At 38.1% G+C, this 26,949-nt stretch overlaps 1 protein-coding gene across 2 annotated transcripts; it reads left to right on the forward strand.

Annotated features, from left to right (window-relative positions):
• The first annotated feature begins 9,659 nt into the window (after positions 1-9,659).
• Positions 9,660-26,212, forward strand: Mcm10_1 (protein MCM10 homolog). Of its 2 annotated transcripts, none has more exons than XM_011195273.3 (3): positions 9,660-10,739; positions 10,795-11,094; positions 25,703-26,212. In XM_011195273.3, exons 1-3 carry the CDS (start codon positions 9,782-9,784, stop codon positions 25,858-25,860), a joined length of 1,416 nt encoding a protein of 471 aa, XP_011193575.1. In that variant the 5' UTR covers positions 9,660-9,781; the 3' UTR covers positions 25,861-26,212. The 2 variants fall into 2 exon arrangements, with proteins under 2 accessions (XP_011193575.1, XP_011193574.1); XM_011195272.3 differs by lacking the exon at positions 25,703-26,212 and adding an exon at positions 11,157-11,875 and having other exon boundaries at positions 9,663-10,739.
• The last annotated feature ends 737 nt before the right edge of the window (positions 26,213-26,949 follow it).

The following is a 26,949-nucleotide window of genomic DNA, read 5'->3' on the forward strand; positions in this document are numbered from 1 at the left end:
TAATACAAGCTTTTTTACTGGTAACCATAACACCATAAGATAAGTAACAAGAATGTATTAACGCATTACCCAAACCCTGCAAGACGGGTAATTTTCAGCTAACATGTTACAGCTGTGTTACTCTAAACATTAGCAAAAATTAATTTGTCTGTTAATTTGTCGTTTCATTACAAAATCAAATATGTAGATAGTACAATCATATAAACGTAAACAGTTAAACTTATTATTAAATTTTTACATTTACAAGTTATTAATATAAAAATTACATTTATATATAAATTACTAGCTGACTCCGCAGTCGTTGCACTGCGTGAAATTATTTGTTTTGAAAACAAAGTTGAATTTGTATAGTGTTGGAAAACATTTATTTGCGATTTTTCTAAATTTTTTTTTTTTTTTCAATGTAACGCAGCTTAATAAACAACATTTTTTGTTTTCTGTTCCGGTGCGTAAATGTACAGAGAAGATGATTTTTCAACTCGTGAATGAAATTTATGCCACACACCTCCAGCGACTGTCTTTGAGACCTGTTGATTGTCATCCCTAATGCAAGTCTCATTGGAAACTGAATACGTTTGAACTGAAATGGCAAATCGTTGGAACTCAAAGAAATTTGTGGAATCAAGCATTCTGCCCCCTTGTAAGTCCCTTTAAAAAATTCTTGGAACTATTACAATAATCGAAAGCTGCTTGAAGATTGCGAAGCATAATAAATGACAAAGCATTATAATAAGAATTTAAGAATTTAGAAATTATAAGAATTTAGAAATTTCACTGGATAATTCACAGCTTCGTCTTCATTTTCAACATGATCGATCGATGTGTATGAACACAAATATCCCGGAAGTTGACTTTAAGTCGTATAGATTAAGTCATCGACATCGGTATTTTTGACAGTTAAAAATCTGCGTGCACTCAACCAATCGTAGTTACGATAAATTTGGCTAATGTTCGGATTGATATCAAAGCATTAGAAGTATTAACCGGATGTTCCTTGCAGATCTTCTGCGGTGCTATCCTGTTGCAGTAACACACGCATATTCATGGTCAAACATATTTTTCGCGTGCCGCCACAAGTACGATGACTTGAGACATGATTTCAATTCCTCCGCCGCTGTTGATTTCGAAATAACAGAATGTGTTTGTCAATAACAGTATCATTACGCGATGATTATTATTCCACAGATCTTTCATTGTTTTGTCAAGTGCTTCTAGAAAATTGCGCTCATCTCATATATGTTTCATAGATTTGCATGTTTAACTGAAGCTACAGTGTCGTATGTGCCGTTCTTCCAACTTCAAGTAGCGTTGCTGCAATTCCAGTAGATGCGAGAGCCAACGTAATGCCATTTTGAGATCGAATTGTTGCCAAAATTCCGTTTTTTACACATTTACCACTGTTTCTTCGCTCCTATTGGTCGTGATGCTACATAGCCTATAGCCTTCCTCGATAAATGGACTACCCAACACAAAAAGAATTATTCAATTCGAACCAGTAGTTTCGGAGATTAGCGCGTTCTAACAAACAAACAAACAAACTCTTCATCTTTATAATATTAGTATAGATGATATTTATGCAATTTATGTTCTAATTTAACAATTCAAATGATATATAATCTTATTTTATTCTTAATCTAAATATATGTATATATTTTAACAATGTTGGGTGTGGACTAGATATACCTTACGCAAACCTGCTACCAACATATCAAGAAATTCCATCCCAGCATCCAGGCGTCTAACACCTAAAATAGAAAAACAAAACGAAGGATGAGTATATGGAAAACGGTACATAATATATATATATTTGGCGTAGGAACCGCTTTAAGCGATTATAGCCAAATCCACCAGAGCGCGCCACTCATTCCTCCTTTTTGCTTTTTGGAGCCAACTGGAAACACCAAGTGAAGCCAGGTCACTTTGCACTTGGTCTTTCCACCGGAGTGGAGGTCGTCCTCTTCCGCGGCTTCCTCCAGCGGGTACTGCATCGAATACTTTCAGAGCTGGAGTGTTTTCTCCCATCCGTACAACATGACCTAGCCAGCGTAGCCGCTGTCTTTTTATTCGCTGAACTATGTCAATGTCGTCGAACAACACATACAGCTCATCATTCCATCTTCTACGGTATTCGCCGTTGCCAATGTTTAAGGGACCATAAATCTTCCGCAAAATTTTCCTCTCGAAAACTCCTAGTGTCGTCTCATCTGATGTTGACATCGTCCAAGCTTCTGCACCGTAAAGCAGGACGGGAATGATAAGCGACTTGTAGAGCTTGATTTTGGTTCGTCGAGAGAGGACTTTACTGTTCAATTGCCTACTCAGTCCAAAGTAGCACCTGTTGGCAAGAGTTATTCTACGCTGGATTTCGAGGCTGACATTGTTCGTGTTGTTGATGCTGGTTCCCAGGTATACGAAATTATCTACGACCTCGAAGTTATGACTGTCAACAGTGACGTGGGAGCCAAGACGCGAATGCGCCGACTGTTTGTTTGATAACAGGAGATATTTCGTCTTGTCCTCATTCTCCTTCAGACCCATTCGCTTCGCCTCCTTATCCATGCGGGAAAAAGCAGAACAAACGGCGCGGTTGTTGCTTCCGATGATATCAATATCATCGGCGTACGCCAGGAGCTGTACACTCTTGTAGAAGATTGTACCTTCTCTGTTTAGCTCTGCAGCTCGTATTATTTTCTCCAGCATCAGGTTAAAGAAATCACACGAGAGTGAGTCACCTTGTCTGAAACCTCGTCTGGTATCGAACGGCTCGGAGAGGTCCTTCCCGATCCTGATGGAGCTTTTGGTGCTGCTCAACGTCAACTTACATAGCCGTATTAGTTTTGCAGGGATACCAAATTCAGACATCGCGGCATAAAGGCAGCTCCTTTTCGTGCTATCGAAGGCAGCTTTAAAATCGATAAAAAGATGGTGAGTATCGATTCTTCTCTCTCGGGTCTTTTCCAAGATTTGGCGCATGGTGAATATCTGGTCCATTGTAGATTTTCCAGGTCTAAAGCCACACTGATAAGGTCCAATCAGTTCGTTGACGGTGGGCTTTAGTCTTTCACACAATACGCTCGACAGAACCTTATACGCGATGTTGAGGAGGCTTATCCCACGGTAATTGGCGCAAATTGTGGGGTCTCCCTTTTTGTTTATTGGGCAGAGCACACTAAGATTCCAATCGTCGGGCATGCTTTCTTCCGATCATATTCTACAAAGAAGCTGATGCATGCACCTTATCAGTTCTTCGCCGCCGTATATGAATAGCTCGGCCGGTAATCCATCGGCACCCGCCGCCTTATTGTTCTTCAAGCGGGTAATTGCTATTCGAATTTCTTCATGGTCGGGTAATGGAACATCTATTCCATCGTCATCGATTGGGGAATCGGGTTCGCCATCTCCTGGTGTTGTACTTTCACTGCCATTCAGCAAGTCGGAGAAGTGTTCCCTCCATAATTCCAGTATGCTCTGGACATCCGTTACCAGATTACCTCCTCGGTCCCTACATGATAATGCTCCGGTCTTGAAATCCGGTCTTGAAATTCCGGTCATAAAATTTTCGAGCATTACACATGTCGGCCAGCTTTTCAAGCTTTTCATACTCACGCATTTCGGCCTCTTTCTTTTTACGTCTGCAAATGCGTCTCGCTTCCCTCTTCAGTTCTCGATATCTATCCCACCCCGAACGTGTTGTGGTCGATCGCAACGTTGCGAGGTAGGCAGTCTGTTTTCTCTCCACTGCCGAACGACAATTCTCATCGTACCAACTGGTTTTTTTGCGTTGCCGTAGACCAAATGTTTCGGCTGCAGCGGTATGCAATGAGTTTGAGATGCCGTTCCACAGCTCCCTTATATCGAGATGCTGATGAGTGCTCTCAGAGAGCAGGAGTGCAAGTCGAGTAGAAAATCGTTCGGCTGTCGGTTGTGATTGCAGCTTTTCGACGTCGAACCTTCCTTGTGTTTGTTGACGGGCGCTCTTTGCTGCACAGAGGCGAGTGCGTATCTTTGCTGCTACTAGATAATGGTCCGAATCAATGTTTGGTCCTCGGAGCGTACGCACGTCTAAAACACTGGAGATATGTCTTCCGTCTATCACAACGTGATCGATTTGATTGCGCGTGTTTCGATCAGGGGACAGCCACGTTGCTTGATGAATTTTTTTATGCTGGAATCTGGTACTACAGACAACCATATTTCGGGCCCCAGCGAAGTCGATCAGCCTCAGGCCGTTTGGCGATGTTTCGTCATTGAGGCTGAATTTTCCGACTGTTGTGCCAAAGACACCTTCTTTACCCACCCTGGCGTTAAAATCGCCAAGCACGATTTTGACATCGTGGCGGGGGCAGCGCTCATAGGTACGTTCTAGGCGCTCATAGAAGGTATCTTTGATCACTTCGTCCTTCTCTTCCGTCGGGGCGTGGGCGCAAATCAGCGATATGTTGAAGAACCTCGCTTTGATGCGGATTGTGGCAAGACGTTCATCCACCGGGGTGAATGCCAGGACTCGGCGACGTAGTCTCTCTCCCACCACAAATCCAACACCAAATTTGCGCTCCTTTATATGGCCGCCGTAGTAGATGTCACAAGGACCCACCTTCTTCCGTCCATCGCACTTCTTGGACGGCGGTGATGTCAGCCTTTAGTTGTATGAGGACATCAACCTGCTGGGCAGAGGCACCTTCCCAATTAAGAGTCCGGACATTCCAGGTGCATGCCCTCAAATCATGATCCTTAGTACGTTTGCAGGGGTCGTCATCAAAAGGGGGTTTCTCATCCGAGGCTCGGTGTTTGTTTTCATTGGGGAGATTTTTTTATGTGGTGGGTCCCAAGCCCTACGCATAACCGCAGAAGCGGGCTTCGCCTTCTCACTTTAGCTCGCCTCCAAACGGATGTCTGTTAGCTACCCAGGGGATACTTGGTCTAAAACCGGAAGTCGTGAGCTGCTTGAGTCATATGCAAAAGAATCGTTCCTGGCCACTCCCAAGTGAATGGCAATCAGAAACTTTCCTCACTTGCGTGAACTTCTACATATGACCCCATCCCCCCCCAACGGTACATAATAGAACTACACAATATACAATGGCCACTAGTATTTACAAAGCTTTTAATATTTATTTTTCTTCTTATATTTAGCACTTTTCTTTTAATATTAATATTCTTTAATTTAGCACTTGATTTTTTGAATATTTCTTTAGATATTTATATAGCTTTTAATAATAATTAATCATTTTATATTTAACCATTGAGGTTAATATGTTCAGAATTCTGCAAACGAGCAGATACCCTCACATCCGAAAGCACTTATTTAAATGAGTTAGGTACCAACCGCTTGTATACCCAATTCATTTATTTTTTTTTTCACTTTTGACCTACACAATTTAAATATAATAATAATTAGGTATTAATTAAGATAATTTTAAAATAACTTACATTTTCTTTTGTATCAAGTCCCGGTCTTTGTGCGTTGATTTTGCCTGCAATTTCATTAAAGCTGTATTAGTAAAAATACACAAATTATTAGATAAACACAAATCAAACTTACCTTTTTAATTGAATACTTTTATATATCTCCTGCATAAAAATTCAAATCAATTAATATTAATAATAAAATTTAACCAAAAATAACTTTACCTCTTCAAGCGTCAATTTTTTTATAAAATGGCCAAATTGCCGCTTCAATTTCAGTTTTTCTTTTTTTTTAATGTGATATCTGTCTTCTTTTAGCATATTATTATATCAATATGCTTACAGTGGCAATATTTTTTCTCTTTCTAACGAAAGCTTTCTCCAATTCAATTCAAAATTGTAAACAAATGTAAGTGTTGTAATTGTATGTGTAAACAGCTGAAAAAGTTTGATTGTGTTTGTGCAGTTTGTTACCTTCGTCTTGCAGGGAAGGGTTTGGGTGATCTCTGAGTTAGATATATATTAGTTGTAATCGATTGGTCACTTCTCTGCTTGGTTGTCAACAATTTTATATGTGAAAGCAACAACAAAGTTGTCCCGTTGAATTCGTGCAGGAGAGTATGCGGATACCTCATTAGAAATTCTATCGCCCCTTTTAGACAAAAATGACAATTGATTAAATAGAACGGAAGGCTTAGACGCAGCTCGAAATAAAGGGATAAAAAATATTTTTGTGCAGCTTTAAGTATTTCTCCACCTAAGAAAATGATGATTAATGGGCACTATTGCCCATGATTAAGAGGACATTTTAGCGCAGGCTTGCACCATTAGTGCTGCCTGTGTGTGTGAATTACAGCATATTGAGTTCTATTGGCTTCTCTATAACGCTTAGCCAATCGATGACAGCTATTAATTTCTACTGTTCTCAACTTCTTCCTTTACCATAAGAATACCAAGATATTTAAGGATATTTTCATTACGCATGTACCATGGTGCGCACGTGATTGTTCTAAGCATTTTTGATTGGTATCTCTGAATTATACCGATATTGGTTGCTTAGGTCGTACCTCACTGTTGAATGCCATACACCCAAATCGACTTTATGACCGCGTTGTATAATAGAACTTTGCTGTCTAGGCTAAGTTTTGATTTTATTACTTAAAAGCCAATTTAAACTTGCTGCTTCAATCTTAATGAAGGTTATTTTTCTCGATATATGTTTTCTCCACGTGAGCCTACGATCCAAGTAAATACCAAGATATGTTACTTCATTCGCTTTTGGTACTAAATATTGTTCATTTTAAGTGTCGGGCACGTTTTTAGCTTTAGGGAAAATGTAACATGCTTACACTTTTGTTCATTTACATTTATACGCAAATTTTCTAGCCATTCTTCGACAAAAATCAAATTCTCTTCTAATAATCTTGATGCAATAATTGGGCATTTATTTCGGCTCACCAAAGCTGTGTCATCCGCAAAAGTTGATGGCAAAACAGCACTAGCTGTTGGAAGGTCTGCTGTATATATTATGTATAGAGGAAGTCTCCTACTTTGACAGTAAACTACATATATTTGAAATAAGACTCCTAGGTTTTATGCATTTCGAGAGGTAAGCTTGCCACTCTTTATAGAACGCCTGAGCGACATCTAGAAATATAGCAGAACAGTACTCGCTATACTCGAACGCTTTTCTGATTTCAGTGATATGTTTTGCGCGAAAACGGAATTGGTGCGTTGTATTACATTATTTTCGTGGAAATATGTCTCCTTATTTGGTAGTAACATATTTTCAAATATTTTAGAATGGCAGAGTAGAAGACTGATACAGGCCAATGAAGACCGCTGTGTCAAGTCTTTACCTGGTTTGTCTATCAGGAAGATCTGCGACTTTTTCCATGAAATTGAATAATATTCGAAAGTGAGAATAGCGTTAAAGAGCAATGAGGGCACTGTTAAAGCAACATTTGGTAACTCAATTAACATTTTTGGATATTTTCGTGTCCTGACGACTTTTTTGGATTCAGCTCTTTTATGATTTTAATAGTTTCAGAAGATGATGTTTGAATAGACCCAAGCGACGCGTTAGCGGTATTGGAGATTATTGGCAACTTAAAGTTGTTCTTTGGGCAATTGGATTGCATACCTGTTCTAGGTGATTTGCAAACCAATTGCCTTATCCTCGTCACTCGTGCCAGGTTTCCACCCAAGCCTCTTATAGGCAAGTTGGAGTCGACTGTATGCTTCATTGACTTTTGAACTTTCCGAAGGGAATTTTATTTGCTTGAATTTGGAAACAGTTTTTATATATAATTGTGGGTGTAGTGTTCTTCCTCACGTTTAAGCGCTGTTTTTAGTTTTCGTACAGCAGATTTCAGTTGAAGCTGAGTAGAAGGGGAGCGATTTAACTGTCATTCACGACTAGCTGGCCTTTTTTCAGTTAGAAGCTTTTCTATTTCATTAATAGTTTTTTACGCGCTCGCTTTCTGTAATTTTAAAACGAGGTGGGCAATATATAGCCGTTAGATTTAAATTACAACCTTTTTGATTTTTTAAGGATATTGTTATAGCTTGTAACTGGACTGTAGCATGAGATTCCAAAGCATGGAGGTTTAACCAATTTTAAGTCAACACTGAAGTTCAGCCTTGCGCTTTTCCATCCGTGTGATTTGTAACATACAGTCTAAATCCCGGTATTTTAAATTTGTTTTTGTTTGTTAGATGAGTCTCATTACATTCATATTTTTTCAGACGGAAATCTAATATGCTGATATGCCGATATTTTATCTCTTTCTAACTTAAGGTTTCTCCCATTAATTTCAAAATTGTAAACAATGTAATTGTGTGGGAAGATTCTATACCTTTAATTACTACAGCTAGGCTCTTGGAGCTCTTCAGCTGATAGGAATAATAATTTTTGTTTTTATCTGACAAAAACTTTACAAATTCTATACAACTTTTCTCAGTGTATGTGTGTATTTTCGTTTCATCTATGTATATATCCGTTTTTCAAAGGCACTATGTGAAAGTTGTTTGTACCAACAATCATATTACTATATAAAATTATAAAATACTTGTGTATCATGAAGTAGTTCGAATAAATAATAATAATCTCTCACATTTTTCATGACCTTAAAATTTTTCGTCATTTTGAGAATGAAATATCAAAACAGCAAATGCCCACATAAAGAATTTCCCAACTGCAATAACAATCGATTTCACAGTTTTATTGCAAAGACGACGATAGGAGACGACGTAGCTACCGCTGACTACAAATCTCGCTTTGAAGGCGGAGTCTTGAACTTTTTGAAAACGCAGCAACATATCAAACAATAATTTCATTGTTACCGTACTGAAATCGTTCACTTCAATAAAATTTACATATTTTGTACAAAATTAAATTGTTTATGCAAAAAATATACTGTTGATTTATTTGTTTCAAATAATCGATTGTTAATACAAATGATATATCAAAGATATTTTATGCTTCTGCTTGCAAAATAACGCAATACTTATTACAACTTTGAATAATTTTACATTTCACATATTAGTATCAGCTCTACAGCGGACATTGTCGTTCTCATTATTAGAAACATTAGTAATTTGGCAACAGCGACAACTTCAACCCTGCTGCCGCGAAGACGTGCTGTTGTCTAAAAAGCTCTGCCCATAAGAACGCGTGTGTTCTAATATTTGATAGATGTCGCTCGTCGTTTGTCTTCGTCTATGTGTTCAGCACTTATGCTATAAAATTTTGTACAGGGAAACTCCTGTAACAAAAATCAACTACAGAGAAGAACATTGGTGCCAACGTCGCGAATCTTGTTGTTTTTTGCATGCAAATACATAAGGAAAAACGAAAAATGTATAACTTTTATAGTAAGTATTTTCAGATCGTATTTTTAATGTCTTCACTTTAACTTCACCTGGAATGCACACAAATGTCCTAAATATTTGAATATTTATATTTTATAAACAATTTTGTGTGTGTAAAATGCATGATATTATTGTAATATGTATATTAGAAAAAGAAAAATTATAATACAATTTAACTAATGAAGTATATTTTTATGTTTGAACATAATGCGAACAAGAGGTAGAGAAATTGATATGAAAGGGAATGACAGAAAAACCTGAACCAAGCTGTTGAACACAATTTTTCGTGTGAACATGATGACTGACACCAATGTCCCAAAATTTCACAACAATAGTATTTCTGTATGAACTGGGACAAATATACATAGGGTGTTTTGAATACATCAAAGCATATCGTCCATCTCTAGTGGAGACTGGGTGTTAAGGACAGAATTGTTTATATGTGTTGTAAATATATTTGTTGTATATTTAGTTTGTTTGCTGAATATAGTACAATTTTGAAATGGCAAGTGGGGATAATAATGATATATTACTCAACAGTGAGGAGTTTTCAACTCTAGATGCTCTTTTAGCCGAAGTTGATGATACAGTAGTAAAAAGCCATGAACCTCAATTTTATTCAAATAGATTAAATAAAATCAATGACGATAATGTGGAGAATTTCTTGCTATGCAAGTTCAATCAATATAGTGGTAAACCAAACGATTCGCTTTCAATTGTTAGTGACGATATTGAAAAGGATGTAAATAATGCAATCCAACTTGTCAAACATACTACTAACATTTCAAATGAGAAAGATGGTATTAATAAAATTACTAATGGTTGCAAATATAAGGAAGCAATTTTGAATGAATATGACAACAAACAAGTATATACGGACCCCATTTTTGGTTTGAGAATTATAAATCCTCAAATATCAAGTGTGTTATTAACGGAACGAATGGCGGGACGGAAATTGGTTAAATTCGATGAATTACCTAGACATCTGGAGGTAAAAACTGCTTCTGATTGGGTTATTGCTGGCGTTTTATTAACTAAAGAAGTGAAGTGTAGTTCAAAAAATTCTAGTCGTTTTACAATATGGAAGTTGTCGGACCTTCAAGGGAATATGAAAGCAATTACAATATTTCTGTTTCAAAATGCTCACAATGAATTGTGGAAAACATCTGCAGGAACTTGTGTTGCTATCCTTAATCCTTCTTTTATCGAAAAAAAATCATACACTCAAGACATAGCTAACCTTTCAATTGAATCAGCAAAGAAAGTATTGATTTTGGGCAAGTCTAAAGATTTTGGTGTATGCAAAGCTAAAACAAAGAACGGAAACCTATGTACTAATTTCATAAATTTGCAAGAGAGTGATTTTTGCGTTTTTCACATTCAAAAAGAGTTCAAAAAAGTAGCACGGCCTTTTGCTAAAGAAAAAATTAATCTTAATGGATATCGAACAAACCAGAATGGTAATATAAAATCAACAATTTTCACTAAAGTTATTAACTCAAAATCTTTTACTAGCATCAAATAAATCTGCACATCTTGGTACCTCAAATCTTTTACAAAAAGATAAATTAAGATTGGAATCTTTAAACAACCCGAACAACATCAAAATATCCGGAAATATATCTTCGAATGCATATACTGTAAAATCGAATGTGCCATCGGTACCCCCTAAAAGTTATAACTATGGAAGTGCATCTAAAGTGGATGCAGACGGCAAACAGCGTAAAACAGATTTGGAACGAGTCAAATCACTTTATTCTTCAATGAATTCGTCTAATATATTTTCACTACCTGAAGGGGCGATAAAATTTAAAGGTAACACAAACTAAGTAAATATTTTTTTAATATAATACATTGTTTTACGCTAAAATAAATAGGTACAGAAACACATCAAATAGCCAAGCTTAAAGCTTTTGAAGTTTTAAAAAAGTGTCCAATTGAAAAGATTAACCCTAATTCAATACGGGGAACAATAGGTGGTAAAAAACGTGCTTTGGAGGTACTTAATGAATTCACGGATCCTAAACGCCGCAAAATTGAAGAAGAACATAACTTGCATATATCAGATATTTTTAAAGCCGGCTCAAACCATACAGAATTAGTAAACATTCGCCAAAAACAAGAGGAAGACAAATATTTTAATAAGTTGGAAAATAAAGAAGTAATGGAGGAAAAAATGTTAAAAACGTTTACAATAAATTGTAAAGCTGTTATATGCAAGGAATGTAAATATACAGCTTTTTCTGCTGCTGACCGATGTAAAATAGAGAAACATTCATTAAAAATAATAGACGCTGTGAAACGATTTTTTCAGTGCAAAGACTGTGGAAATCGTACAATTACTCTTTTTAAGCTTCCAAAATTTAGTTGTTCTAATTGCAAAGGCTCCAGGTGGGAACGTAGTGCAATGGTACGAGAAAGAAAGCTGAATGATTCATCAATTCAACTTTCTATAAGAGGAGACGAGGAGAAATTTTTAGGGAGCACAATCTCAAAAATGAATGTTAATCTCCTTGTACCATAATATTACTATATTACTGCTTTTAATATCAAATGTTTCACTGATTAATAAAGCCTTTTTTGTGTGAAAATTTAATTTATTAGTTATTTGTACATATATATTATGGAACATTTTATTGTATTCTTCTGGATTGGGGATAAAGATAAATATGGGAGTGAGCAAAGGAATCTCTTCATTAATAATATAAAAGATATATTGTCCTAGCTGCGCCCTACTTAACGTAGGCGACCGTATAGGGGTGGCGTAGTTTACGACAGTCCGGCCCATAGCCCAGTAAGTGACCAAGAACGTTTCTTAGTCAGTCCCATGTGTTACCGGCTAGCCATTTGAGGATCTTATTAGTGGTATGTACCTTGGTAACAATCGCTATCGTATGAGAAGTGAAAGAGTACAGGCTATCCAAAGTGACACCCAAAATTTTGAGGTTGTTAACAGTAGGAATTTTGATTTTCATTTGCGTTTACTTTCGAACACATGTCATCGATTCAAATGTCCGACATCATTATCGTACAATCATCATCTTATGAGGTGACTGAGACTCTATCTGATGGTTGGGCAAGTTTCGAGATGTATAAGTTGAAAAGTAGAGAGGATAGGACACATTCCTATGGAACTCCTGGTTTAATTCTTCTAAGTTTTCACGTTTGACATTTTGCGGATGACTCACGACCGCTCGGATAATTCATGGTCCACCTCTTTAACTTTGGAAGAAGCGAACATATCGCTTATTTGCGCCAACGCCCCGACGGAAGAGAAGGACGATGTGAACAAAGATACTTTCTATGAGCGCTACCCCGCCACGATGTCAAAATCGTGCTTGGCGATTTTAACGCTTGGGTGGGTAAAGAAGGTGTCTTTGGGACAATGGTCGGAAAATACAGCCTCCATGACGAGCCTGAGGCTGATCGAAATATGATCGTCTGCAGTGGAAGATTCCAGCATAAGAAAATCCATCAATTTACTCGGCTGTCCCCCTATCGAATGACTCACAACCAGATCGATCATGTTGTGATAGATGGACGACATGTCTCCAGTGTTTTCGATGTGCGTACGCTCCGTGGTCCTAACATCGCTTAGATACGCATTCGCCTCTGTGCAGCAAAGCACGCACGTCAACAAACACACGGAAGGCTCGACATCGAGGAGCTGCAATCACAACCGACAGACGACCGATTTTCTACTCAACTTGCACTGCTGCTCTCAGAGAGCACTTATCAGCAACTCCGTATACGGGAACTGTGGGACGGCATATCAAGCTCCTTACGTACAGCTGCAACCGAAACCATAGACATTCGGAAAAGTAAAAAAACAGCTGGTATGATGTGGATTGTCGTTCCGCTGTGGAGAGAAAACAGATTGCCTAACTCGCAATGTTGCGATCGACCACAACACGAGCGGGATGGGAAAGATACCGATAGCTGAAAAGGAAAGAGAGACGCATTTGCAGACAAAGAAAGACGCCGAAATGCCAATATGAAGAGCTTGACAAGCTGGCCGACAGGGGTAATGCTCGAAAATTCTACGAAAAGATCCGGCGACTAACAGAAGGTTTCAAAACCGGAGCACACTCCTGTAGGACTCCCAGAGGTGATCTATTGGTTGATGCTCAGAGTATACTGAGGTTGTGAAGGGAACACTTCTCCGACCTGCTAAATGGCAGTCAAAGTACAACACCAGGAGATGGCGAACCCGATTTCTCAATCGATGAGGATGGAACAGATGTTCCATTACCCGACCATGAATAAATTCGTGTAGCAATTACCCGCTTGAAGAACAACAAAGCGGCAGGGGCTCATGGATTACCGGCCGAGTTATTCAAATACGGTGGCGAAGTACTCATAAGGTGCATGCATCAGCTTCTTTGCAAAATTTGGTCGGAAGAAAGCATGCCCGACGATTGGAATCTCAGTGTGCTCTACCCAATCCATAAAAAGGGAGACCCCACAATCTGCGTCAATTACCGAGGGATAAGCCTCCTTCACATCGCTTATAAGGTTCTATCGAGCGTACTGTGTGAAAGACTAAAGTCCACCGTCAACAAACTGATTGGACCTTATCAGTGTGGCTTTAGACCAGGAAAATCATCAACTGATAAAATATTCACCATACGCCAGATCTTGGAGAAAATCCGTGAAAAGAGGATCGACATCTCTTTGTCGATTTTAAAGCTGCTTTCGACAGCACGAAAAGGAGCTGCCTTTATTCCGCGATGTCTGAATTTGGTATCCCTGCAAAACTAATACGCCTGTGTAAGCTGACGTTGAGCAACACCTCCGTTATGATCGGGAAGGACCTCTCCCAGCCATTCAATACCCAACGAGGTTTCAGACAATGTGACACGCTATCGTGTGACTTCTTAATGAGACGACACTAGGAGTTTTTGATAGAAAGGTTTTGCGGATGATTTACGGTCCCTGAAACATTGGCAACGGCGAAACCGCAGACGATGGAACGATGAGCTGTACGATTTATATGACGACATTGGTATAGTTCAGCGAATAAAAAGACAGCGGCTACGCTGGCTAGCTCATGTTGTTCGATTGGACGAAAATGCTAAAAATCGCTTAAAATCCAAGTGTCAATCTGTTTTCACCACGAAGCAGCGCACCGATGCTCGGGTGATATCCTGTTTGGCAACATGTAACTGAGGGGATGTATATATTAAATATTTCGAGCTCGACAATGCCTGACCAGATAGCTGTGCCCTGACATTCTAGGGTAGTATCCCTGCGATCGATGTCTCTATCGTTTAATCCATACTGCACTGTGTTGTGCAAGATGAATGCTACCATCACCATTGTCTCGCTCGCGATCCCTACGTATAACATTGAAATCGGTACAGCTCAGAAGATCTGAGTGGCCGTTTAGATTGATTTCTTGGACCGCAGCTATCAATACGCCTTCCTGACTCATTAGCTCAACTATCTCCTCGATCTGGAGTCCGTTGCAGTTAAATTGTAGAAGCTTCATTTGTCTCGGTTGGTCAGTGGTGATCCTAGGTGAAAGGAAGTGATGTACAGGTGTTGATTTTTGCTGTTGCAAAACCCACAGAGAGAGAGATTGTCGCACTAGGGTATTGTTTGGCGACTCCGTTTGAGGTAACTTGTCGCCCACTCTCTATGGGTCTCAAGGCCAGAACAGGTCTTAAGATGGCTCCATCCATTTCATGTGTTACACCTAACCGAAGTTGAGTTTGGATGGAGCCTTTTGGCGCATACGCAAAAGGATGGAGAGCAATCCTTCTTTAAGGTGTTGTTCAATTGATGACAATTTTAGATTAGAACTACTCCGAAAATCCTAGTCATAGACTGTTACTAGGACCGTCCTCTTTACACACATTGTTTGTTAGGTTTGTTTTGTTGAAAAAAGACCTTTTTTCATGAATTTTTTTAGAAAAAATTATTGCTGTAGGTTTATTTTACTTATTATTTTATGAAAGTACAACATTTGAAGGATACTTAAAAAAAGTTTTATCGAAAAATAGCGAGGAATAACGCATTTATCGTCGATCTCTGCAGGCACCTCGAAAAGAAGTTTTTGTGCGGTGACCAGCCTACAGCATCACTGGATCATCCGAAACCAAAAAATTAAAATGCTTTCTTTAGTTTATCTTTCAACTGACGTCGAGTTTTGTTTTAATTTTTCAATTTTTAAATTTTTGGTACCATTTTCAAGCCAAAATGACGATTTTAGACGAAAAAATCGACCTATTTGTTATTGTAAAAATGTTAGTAATTAAAATTTTAGAAAAACTCGACGTCATTTGAGAGCTATATATATGTAGAATATTTGTTCAAAATTTCAAAACGATCGATGCAGTAGATTTTTCTGTAGGCTGGTCACCGACTTTAAAAATGACATATTTGGGAAAATCGGTTCAAAGTTTTGTACACTCAGCGCAGATAGCTGGAAGGCGCGTTATTCAACCTGTTGTAACTTCGTAAGTTTTTCTCCGAATGACATAAAACTTTAACACAATATTCTTGAGATGTTGATGGTTCCGAAAAAAAATAAAAAAAAATAAAAAAAAATGAAAAAAAACTTGTCAAACTTGAAATCGATGGCAACAAGCATGTCAAATTCCGTTAAAGAAAAATGGGGTCGGCTTTAGTATAGTATCCCCCGATTTCAGGGATGAAATGGGTATGGTTGGAAAGAGGACGATCTCCAGATTAGGAATATATATAATAGTTGCCGCAGGAGACTTATAGTTTTCGAGATATTTGCATTTTAAGTTGAAAATTTAATAAATTTTATGTGGCGATATTTCGATTATTAGTTAACTTTTAATTTATATAATGCGCTTATTATACACTAACACTTCACTAAATTGTTTCCACATATTTATTTTATATCAATTAGTTTAATATTTGCTTTAAATAAGCATTTTAATTTTTACACAATTTTGTTTATATGCACAATAACAATGTTGACAGATATCAAGTGTTGCCAAATCTACATATTTTACAAACGAACGAAAGTGAATACAAAAGTACATGAATTATAATAATTTTATTCCTTTTTCTTGAAAAACCATGATATTGGGTGGACCAGAGTTATTGTCGCAAAGCGCGGCCGAAGGTCGCAATTGCAGAAAAAAGCAATGCGCGAAAGATTATTATTTTTATTTTCATTTGTTTGAATATGGCAACACTTGATATCTGTCAACCTGGTTATTGTGCATATAAACAAAATGGTGCAAAAATTAAAATGCTTATTTAAAGCAAATATTAAACGAATTGTATAAAATAAATATGTAGAAACAATGTAATGAATTGTAAGTGTATAATAAGTGCATTATATAAATTAAAAGTTAACTAATCATCGAAAAATCGCCACATAAAATTTGTGAAATTTACAACTAAAAATGCGAATATCTCCTGCGGCAACTATTATATACATTCGTAATCTGGAGATCGTCCTCTTTCCAACAATACCCATTTCAACCCTGAAATCCGGGGATACAATACTAAAGTTTCCCCGAAAAATTAAATGTCATATACTTAGTTCACTTTGTTGAATACACTTTGAACAAAACTATAATATTCTCATATACCCGAGACACACATGTAGTAACAATACTATGTATGTATGTGATTGGCGTTGCAACCGTTTAGCCGGTTATAGCCGAATCGACGATAGTGCGCCACCTCTCTCTCTTCTTCGCAGTTGGAGATCCAAAGTGTAACCAGGTCGCTCTCCACCTGGTTGCCAATGTTCTGAGGACCATAAATCTTGCGCAAAATTTTCCTCTCGAAAACTCCTAGTGTCGTCTCATCTGATGTTGACATCGTCCAAGCTTCTGCACCGTAAAGCAGGACGGGAATGATAAGCGACTTGTAGAGCTTGATTTTGGTTCGTCGAGAGAGGACTTTACTGTTCAATTGCCTACTCAGTCCAAAGTAGCACCTGTTGGCAAGAGTTATTCTGCGCTGGATTTCGAGGCTGACATTGTTCGTGTTGTTGATGCTGGTTCCCAGGTATACGAAATTATCTACGACCTCGAAGTTATGACTGTCAACAGTGACGTGGGAGCCAAGACGCGAATGCGCCGACTGTTTGTTTGATAACAGGAGATATTTCGTCTTGTCCTCATTCACCTCCAGACCCATTCGCTTCGCCTCCTTATCCATGCGGGAAAAAGCAGAACAAACGGCGCGGTTGTTGCTTCCGATGATATCAATATCATCGGCGTACACCAGGAGCTGTACACTCTTGTAGAAGATTGTACCTTCTCGGTTTAGCTCTGCAGCTCTTATAATTTTTTCCAGCATCAGGTTAAAGAAGTCGCACGATAGTGAGTCACCTTGTCTGAAACCTCGTTTGGTATCGAACGGCTCGGAGAGGTCCTTCCCAATCATGACGGAGCTTTTGGTGTTGCTCAACGTCAGCTTACACAGCCGTATTAGTTTTGCGGGGATACCAAATTCAGACATCGCGGCATAAAGGCAGCTCCTTTTCGTGCTGTCGAAAGCAGCTTTAAAGTCGACAAAAAGGTGGTGTGTGTCGATTCTCTTTTCACGGGTCTTCTCCAAGATTTGGCGCATGGTGAATATCTGGTCAGTTGTCGATTTTCCAGGTCTAAAGCCACACTGATAAGGTCCAATCAGTTTGTTGACGGTGGGCTTTAGTCTTTCACACAATACGCTCGATAGAACCTTGTATGCGATATTTAGGAGGCTGATCCCACGGTAATTGGCTCATATTGTGGGATCTCCCTTTTTATGGATTGGGCAGAGCACACTGAGATTCCAATCGTCAGGCATGCTTTCTTCCGACCATATTCTGCAAAGAAGCTGATGCATGCACCTTATCAGTTCTTCGCCGCCGTATTTGAATAGTTCTGCCGGTAATCTATCGGCCCCCGCTGCTTTGTTGTTCTTCAAGCGGGTAATTGCTATTCGAATTTCTTCATGGTCGGGTAATGGAACATCTGTTCCATCGTCATCGATTGGGGGATCGGGTTCGCCATCTCCTGGTGTTGTACTCTCACTGCCATTCAGCAGGTCGGAGAAGTGTTCCCTCCACAATCCCAGAATGCCCTGGACATCGGTTACCAGATTACCACCTTGGTCTCTACATGAGGATGCTCCGGTCTTGAAACCTTCGTTAAGTCGCTTCATTTTTTCATAAAATTTTCGAGCATTCCCTCTGTCTGCCAGCTTCTCAAGCTCTTCGTACTCACGCATTTCGGCCTCTTTCTTTTTTTGTCTGCAGATGCGTCTCGCTTCCCTCTTCAGCTCTCGGTATCTATCCCATCCCGCACGTGTTGTGGTCGTTTGCAAAGTTGCGAGGTAGGCAGTTTGTTTTCTCTCCGCTGCGAGACGGCACTCCTCATCGTACTAGCTTGTTTTTTGTCGTTGCCGAAAACCAATTGTTTCGGCTGCGGCGGTACGCAGTGAGTTTGAGATGCCGTTCCACAGTTCCCTTATACCGAGATGCTGATGAGTGCTCTCAGAGAGCAGGAGTGCAAGTCGAGTAGAGTATTTCGTGGCTGTCTGTTGCAGCTTTTAACAATACTATACTACGTAGGAATACTAGTGATAAGCGATATTGCTATTTTTGAATCACTGTGATTTCAGTGATTCCTATTTTTAAATCACTGTGATTTTATATTTCTATTGCGATCGCAACAAAAAAAAAACGAATTTATGAGAATTCGTACTCCACCATTGTAAATCACTGTTATTAACAAAAATTGATCGCAGTTGCTATATGCGATTTTTCAATCACAGTGAAAAAATCACCGGTAGTGAAATATCGCTCATCACTAAGGAATACCAGATTAGTGTCACCAAATACCAGTATTGTGCTGGTAACAATATCATCATTTCTTTTGTGGTATTTCACTAAACACAGCTGAAAATCCTAGGAGAGCTCATATACAAAAGCCTTTCCAAATATATTGCCAAAATGATACTCACTACCTTTTCATCGATTTTAAAGCTGCCTTCGATAGCACGAAAGCGATCTGTCTCTATGCCACTATGTCGAAATTTGGTATTCCGGCCAAACCACGTAAACAGACGTTGAGCAAAACCAAAAGCTCCACCAGGATCGGGAATAATGTAGGAAAACTTATCCTTTAGTTTGGCTAATATAAATGAACTTAAGGTTAACAAGTGTGTGATCGCTTTATATACATAAATTTAATGAAATGTCAAATGTGGGTATCTTCTTCTTGACTGGCGTGCGTTCTTCAACAGTGCGCCAATGATTTCTCCTAATGGCAGTTTGGCGCCAATTGGGAATATCAAAAGAAGCCAGGTCCTTCTCCACTAGGTCCTTCCAACGGAGTGGAGGTCGCCCTCTTCCTCAGCTTCCACCAGCGAGTGGTCAGAGTTGGAGCACTTTCGATCATTCGAACAACATGACCTAGTCAGCGTATCCGTTGTCTTGTTATCGCTAAACTATTTCTACGTTGTTGAATAACACATACAGCTCATCATTCCATCGTCTGCGGTATTCGCAAAATTATCTACGACTTCAAAGTTACGACTGTCACGTGACGTGGGAGCCAAGATGCGAATCCGCAAACTGTTTGTTTAATAACAAGAGATATTTGTCTTGTCCTCGTTCACCACCAGGCCCATACGTTTCGCTTCCTTATCCACTCTGGAAAAAGCAGAGCTAACGCCGCCTGTGTTGCTTCCCATGATATCGATATCATCCGAGTACGCTAACAGCTGTACACTCTTTTAGAATATTGTACGTTATCTATTTAGCTCTGTATCGAACGGTTCAAAGAGGTCCTTCCCGATTCTGACGGAACTTTTGCTGTTGCACTATGTAAGTTTACAGTATTAGTTTTGTGGGGATACCAAGTTCACACATCGTCTTTTCGTGCTGTCAAACGCAGCTTTAAAATCAAGATTTCAAGATCCTTTCAATCAAGACCTATCAGTTTGTTGAAGGTGGGCTTAACTATTTCACACAGTACGCTCGATAGAACATTTTAAGCGATATTGAGGAGGTTTATCTCGCGGTAATTGGCGCAGATTGCGGTGTCTCCCTTTTTGTGCATTGGGCAGTGTACACCTAGATTCCAATCGTCGGGCATTTCCCCTGTCGGCCAGCATGTCAAGCTCTTCATACTCACACATTTCGACCTCGTTTTTCTTTTGTCTGCAAATGCGTCTTGATTCCCTTTTCAGCTCTCGGTATCTATCTTCTTAATACGTTGGCAGTGGTCGTCATCAAATTTTTTTTTTGTTTTTTATTACTTTTTAATTTTTTTATTTATTTAAAGCGTAAACACAGTTCATTCATATTTGAATGAACCAATCTTTCTTCACGATGATAACATTACATCTAGTATGAAGAAATGCATTAAATTGAAGGTTTTATTTATACACAGTTTTGTCCAACAACTTGTTGACTTGGTGCTGATCAAGACAATAAAATGCATGCACCTCTCAAACTAGCTTCTGAAGTTTCTTCTCCTATTGGCTGCTTGTTTCTGGACAATCGCTCATTTTAACAGTGCCATTGTTGACAGTGTCAAACCCGCTTAACATGAAGCAAAACTTTTCTGACCGTCAATCCTTGCGTGGCCACTGTTCGCGCGGTCTTACCGTGATCCCACTACGACTATTTTCGCTTGTAGTTTACATTACTGAATCACTTTTCTTTTTTTTTGCGATTCAGTAGCGATTCGCGATGAAAATTCGGTCTTTTTTTCTATACCGAACCAAATATGGCTAAAACCTTTTCTTCAAAATCTCAACGTCTTGGAACTTGACTTTAGGTTTTTATCAGCCTCTGGCTCATTTTTAAAGGCTATGCTAACGTACTTCGTTGATTCGTCTACCCCAACGATTACATCAATAATATAACAAGTAAGAAAGGGCAAAGGGTGTAACCGAACATTTTATACTATTGCAATTTATTGCTGTAGTTTTATTAAAATAACTAAATTGCTCCATATATACGGCATAAAGTCCTATAGAATAACGAAAATCATCATATATGAGGGCTGATGGAATTCCTGAACTGATTTCACTCATTTTCACGACCAACGTACACTATCTCTAAGACCTTACGCCCACTTAATTTGGCTTCTAGTCATTTGTACCACATTAACCGATTTATAAGGTATAAAGCCCACCGTATTATACAGTACATTTGTACTTATACAGTATTTGTGTAAAGTTTTATTACGTTATCTTCACCGGTTTCTTATTTATACATTATAAAATGAAGGAATCCGAAGGAATTTAAAATTTACTTATATGGAAAGTAGGCGTGTGCCAATATGTGTACCAAGTTTCACTAAGATATCTAATTTTTTTTTTTACTCAAATTATCGCTTTCACGGACACGGACAGACATCCGCATTTCAAATGTACTCATAATCCTGAACATTTATATATATATAACCCCATATCTAACTATTTTATTTCTGCAAGACACAAACAACCGTTATATGAACAGACCTATTGTACGTTGTGCAACATGTTGTGAGAGTATAGAAATGATTTTTTTATAACGCAAATCTAGAGAATAGCTGAACAGATTTCGCTATTTCATTTCAAAAGAGTGTTCAGTTTTAATCACCCGGATGGAAAAGCGCACGGTGGAACGGCAGTATTGGTTAGAAACCGGCTTAACCACTATGCTCTAGAATATCATGCTACAGCCCAGTTACAAGCTACAACAATATCATTAAAAAATCGGGGTTGTGATTTAAATCTAACTGCTATATACTGTCCACCTCGTTTTAAAATTACAGATGGTGAATTTAAAGACTTTTTTGGAAAGCTAGGTCATAGATTCCTAGCAGGTGGAGATTACAATGCAAAACACACGTACTGGGGCTCACGTCTAATTAATCCTAAAGGACGACAGCTGTACAACACAATTATGAATAAGCACAATAATCTTGATATAATATCTCCTGGCAAGCCGACATATTGGCCCAGTGATCGTAACAAAATACCCGATCTAATTGATTTCGCAGTAATCAAAAATATAGATAGATCGCTTGTGACAGCTGATACATGTACAGACTTATCTTCTGATCATTCACCTGAACTAATAAAGTTGTGTGAACAACCCATATTCGTTGATCCAAAAGTGGGTCTAACATCTTATAAAACGAACTGGTTAAAATATAAGAAATATGTGAGTAGCCACATTAATAGTGTGTACAAAATAAATACAGGAAGAGATATTGACGAAATCATAAGAGAACTTAATGATATAATAACTAACGCAGCTGTCTTAGCAACACCAAACAGAAACTATAAGCCACTTGGTCTCCGAAAAACCACTAACAGAGAAATAGAAAAGCTTGTAAATGAAAAAAGGCGTGCTAGACGAGAATGGCAGATAAATCGCTCCCCTTCCACTCAGCTTCAATTGAAATCTGCTGTACGAAAATTAAAGAAAGCGCTTAACCGCGAGGAAGAATTCAACAACGAAATGTATATAAAGAAGCTATGTCCAAACTCAAGAAAGCAAAATTCCCTGTGGAAAGCCCAAAAGTCCATGAAGCCTCCAGTCGACTCCAACATGCCTATACGAGACTTGGTTGGAAATTGGGCTCGAAGTGACGAGGAAAAGGCTAATTGTTTTGCAAATCACCTGGAATAGGTATTTCAACCTAATTGCCCAAAGAACAACCTTATGTTGTCAAATGAGTCGCTCGAGTCTTTTAAGACTTCACCTATTGAAATTAATTGCATCATAAAAGAACTAAATCAAAAAAAGTCGCCAGGAATTATCATGTCACCCCAAAAATGCTAATAGAGTTACCAAATATTGCTGTAGAGGTGCTCTCTTTGCTCTTTAATGCGATTTTTAGTTTTGGATACTATCCGATTTCATGGAAAAAGTCGCAGATTATCCTGATAGAAAAACCTGGGAAAGACCTGACACAGCCGTCTTCATACAGACCAATCAGTCTTCTACCCTGCCTTTCTAAAATATTTGAAAAGGTGTTACTATCAAAGACGTCTCCTTTCCTCCACGAAAATAATGTAATACCAGTGCATCAATTCGGGTTTCGTGCAAAACATAGCACGATAGAGCAAGTAAATAGAATAACTAACGAAATAAGAAAAGCATTTGAGCACAGAGAGTACTGTTCAGCTATATTTCTAGACGTTGCTCAGGCATTTGATAAGGTGTGGCATGAAGGGCTTTTATATAAGATTAAAAACATTCTACCTTTAGAATTGTATAAAATATTGGAGTCTTATTTAAATAATAGACAATTTATGGTTAAAGTAGGAGACTTCATATCTGATGAACGACAAATAAGGGCTGGTGTACCACAAGGCAGTGTTTTAGGGCCAACTCTGTACATCATATATACTGCTGATCTCCCAACAGCTAATAATGTTTTGACATCAACTTTCGCGGATGACACAGCTTTAGTGAGCCGTAACAAATGCCACATTACAGCATCAAGAATATTAGCGGAGCACTTAAGATCTGTCGAAGAATGGCTAGCCAACTGTGTATAAATGTGAATGAACAAAAGTGTAAGCACGTTACATTTTCTCTAAGACCAAAAATGTGTCCAGCAATAAAAATAAACAATATTTTGGTGCCCCAAGCGAATGAAGTTACCTATCTTGGTATTCACCTAGATAGAAGGCTTACGTGGAGAAAACATATATCTAGTAAAATAACTTGCATGAAGATAAGAGCTGCAAATTTAAATTGGCTTATAAATAAAAACTCTAAACTTAGCCTAGAAAACAAAGTACTTTTATACAATGCGGTCATAAAGCCGATTTGGATGTACGGCATTCAACTGTGGGGTACGACCTGTGCAACAAATATCGATACAAAGGTTCCAATCGAAAATGCTTAGAACAATCACGTGCTCACCATGGTACATGCGCAATGAAAATATCCATAAAGATCTTGGTATCCCAATGGTGAAGAAAGAAGTAGAGGACAGCAGATTGAAATATATATCTAAACTCCGTGATCACCCAAACCCATTGGCTAATGCTTTAATACAATCCTGTAATCAATCACGTCTAAAAAGAAGAGATATGCCAGCACACTAAAGAGCAACGTTTCACCAAAATAACTCAATCACCTGGTTGAGCTTGTCTAGTTTTTAGTTAGTTTTGAGATTTTATAACTTATTGTTAGGTTTATTGTTTAAAGAGCAGATTCAGTAAATAAATGTATATTGAAAAAAAAAAAAAAGTTTTTTCAAAACATATAATAAATTTTTTTTTTGTGTAAAAGTAAACAAGAAACGACCATAAGTTACAAATAGAAGATTCTTCAGATATGCAGTTGATAATTTGGACGAATGCGCCACGGCCCACAAGAGGCACTGTTACTTCACAAATTCGAAAGAGAAGCTTATTCAGTGTGTTCTTCCGGACATAAATTTTCGGAATATTTCGGAAAACTGCTGTACTTCAATGTATATTGCACAGCTCTGTGCAATACTTCGAAAAGATTTCTGAAGAAAAAAAAAAAAAAACAACAAACACATGCGAGAGTTGTAGCACATGAAATAACTAGGGATGCAAACATCATGAAGTGAAACATCGAAGGTTCGATGTTTCTTCAAAAAGCATCGAAATCAAAAACATCGGCCATTAAAACATTTATGTTTTTTTAAAAATTTTTGACGTATTTCAATATCGGTAGAAATAGCTAAGAACTACTGAAGCAGAAAATAAATAAATACAAATTTGAATACCAGAATAGGAAGGACAAGGAGCAGCTGCAACATTATATAATGTTTTGCAAGCAACATCCTGATTTGCAAGGGGAGAAGCTAACTCGGACCAACTCTCAAGGGCTTCAAATGCTTTGGTCGGAGTTAGCAGATACTCTAAATACTTTAAGGGGCCCGACGCGTACAGTAGCCAAGTGGAAGGAGATAAGTACACAAATGTTTGTGTTTTTTACCATGTAAAAATATTGTTCTTGTATACAGTTTTTAATGCATTGGATTGAGTTCTCGTGTGCGGAAAATTAAGGCGCTTGCGGAAGCAACTGGTGGAGGCCCTCCGGCGCAAAGTATATCGGAGTTCGAGGAGCAGGCAACGCAACCTTTGGGGAAGCAGCAGTGGATGGATTGTCGGGTGTTGGAGCTTTGGGTCACCAGGAAATATTGATTTTAATATTTGTAGGGGTAAATCGACGAATGGGCGTGAATTAATTTGTGTTGGGTTGGATTTTGTGATTTGTTTTCCTTCGTTTTCACTTTTATTTTGTGTCGATTTGGGTATTCGTGTTGTCCACCTTCTCTTTTTATCTCTATGTTGTAGTTGTAAAAGAATATGGGTGAAGTTGGGGCGGTTGTTTTCCTCTGCATTATTACTTTTTGGAGAATAATGGAGTATTTGTTAGAAGTAAACAATATTCATAATGTAATTTACTATTATATTGGGCAATAATTTGTCCATTTTATACTTACAGATTTTTCCGCAGGTGTATATAAATACCGATCCACCTCCCGTTCAAGCTCCATTACTTTTGACATCATCTACTCAGACTCCTCCTCCTCCAGCTCCAGCCCCCTCCCCAACAGCCACATCGCCTGCTCCAGCTTTTCCTGTTTTTCCACCTTTAACTGATTCGTCGTCCGTTTTATCCCTCCGTATCTCCTACCATGCTTTCTTCTTCTATCTCATCTCCGTCCGCTTACATCGCTTCCGAAGGGAAATTGACAGCAACGATAATGCTTGGAGCAGTCCTGAAAAAATGGAGGACCGCGAAATGCGAGAGGAGGAGGAAAAAAAGAATTGTAGAGGAAAATGAGCAGATGGCAGGCGGGGCTCTTACACCACAAAAAAAATTGTATGGCAAAACGAACAAATAACGGGGGTGCTCAACCAAATGTCTCAAGCACTAATCTCGATGTCAGAGGTTTTATGTAAACTATGTGATAAAATAAATGAATAATAATAATTGAATTATTTAAACATATGTAGATGCTTTTTTATTGATACTTATAGGAAGTAAAATGTACAAAGGCAGTAAATATCATGTTAAGCGTACCCTGCAAGACGAGTAGAGTTACTTATCTTATAGAATATTGGTTACCGGTAAAGAAAGCTTGTATTATTATTTTGGTCTCTTTTGTTCTAGCAGCAGGAAAAAAGTTACCATTTCTCCTCTTTTACGGCATGTCGGTGTGATTATCTTGCTCGCTCTCTCTCATTGATTTTGGTGCCAATGCTTCATATGCCTTTCTGCTCTAATTTTTCTTTGTTTTGGAAAGGCATATGTCACTCTGTGGTTAGCAGAGCCCCCTGTAGTAGTTTTTTTTTAATCAGCCATCTATCAGTGGAGACTGTTCGATTTATCATTTTCAGGGTAACCCTTTAATCACAGGTATTGGTCATTTGTTGGGTCACCGTTTCGTTACTTAAATTTGGTTCATTGGTCTCCATTGGTCTTCATTCTATAGGTCACCTCTTTTCCGTTTAAAAATGAAAAATTGAAATTGTTTTATTTTTATTTTTATTTATTTATTATAATTGTTTACATTTATAAATTGGTATTGTATAATAATTTAAATTTTTAATAATCATTATAGACTCTCTCTTTTTACAAACGTTTTTGAAGCTATTTATACATTGAATTTTATACATTTATATTTATACATTGACAAAATTTACATATTTTAAAAATAAAGTTAGTATTAATTATTAAATTTTTAC

This window comes from Zeugodacus cucurbitae, chromosome 3 (genome assembly GCF_028554725.1).
Source record: "Zeugodacus cucurbitae isolate PBARC_wt_2022May chromosome 3, idZeuCucr1.2, whole genome shotgun sequence".
NCBI classification, from domain to species: Eukaryota; Metazoa; Arthropoda; class Insecta; order Diptera; family Tephritidae; genus Zeugodacus; species Zeugodacus cucurbitae.

What these genes read in the sequence shown, in the direction of transcription:
- Mcm10_1 (XM_011195272.3), top strand. Translation starts at nt 9,782, where the DNA reads ATGGCAAGTGGGGATAATAATGATATATTACTCAACAGTGAGGAGTTT. An exon ending in ATATCGAACAAACCAGAATG is followed by an intron (nt 10,740 to 10,794) that starts GTAATATAAAAT and finishes ATCTTTTACTAG; the next exon opens with CATCAAATAAATCTGCACAT. An exon ending in AGGGGCGATAAAATTTAAAG is followed by an intron (nt 11,095 to 11,156) that starts GTAACACAAACT and finishes TAAAATAAATAG; the next exon opens with GTACAGAAACACATCAAATA.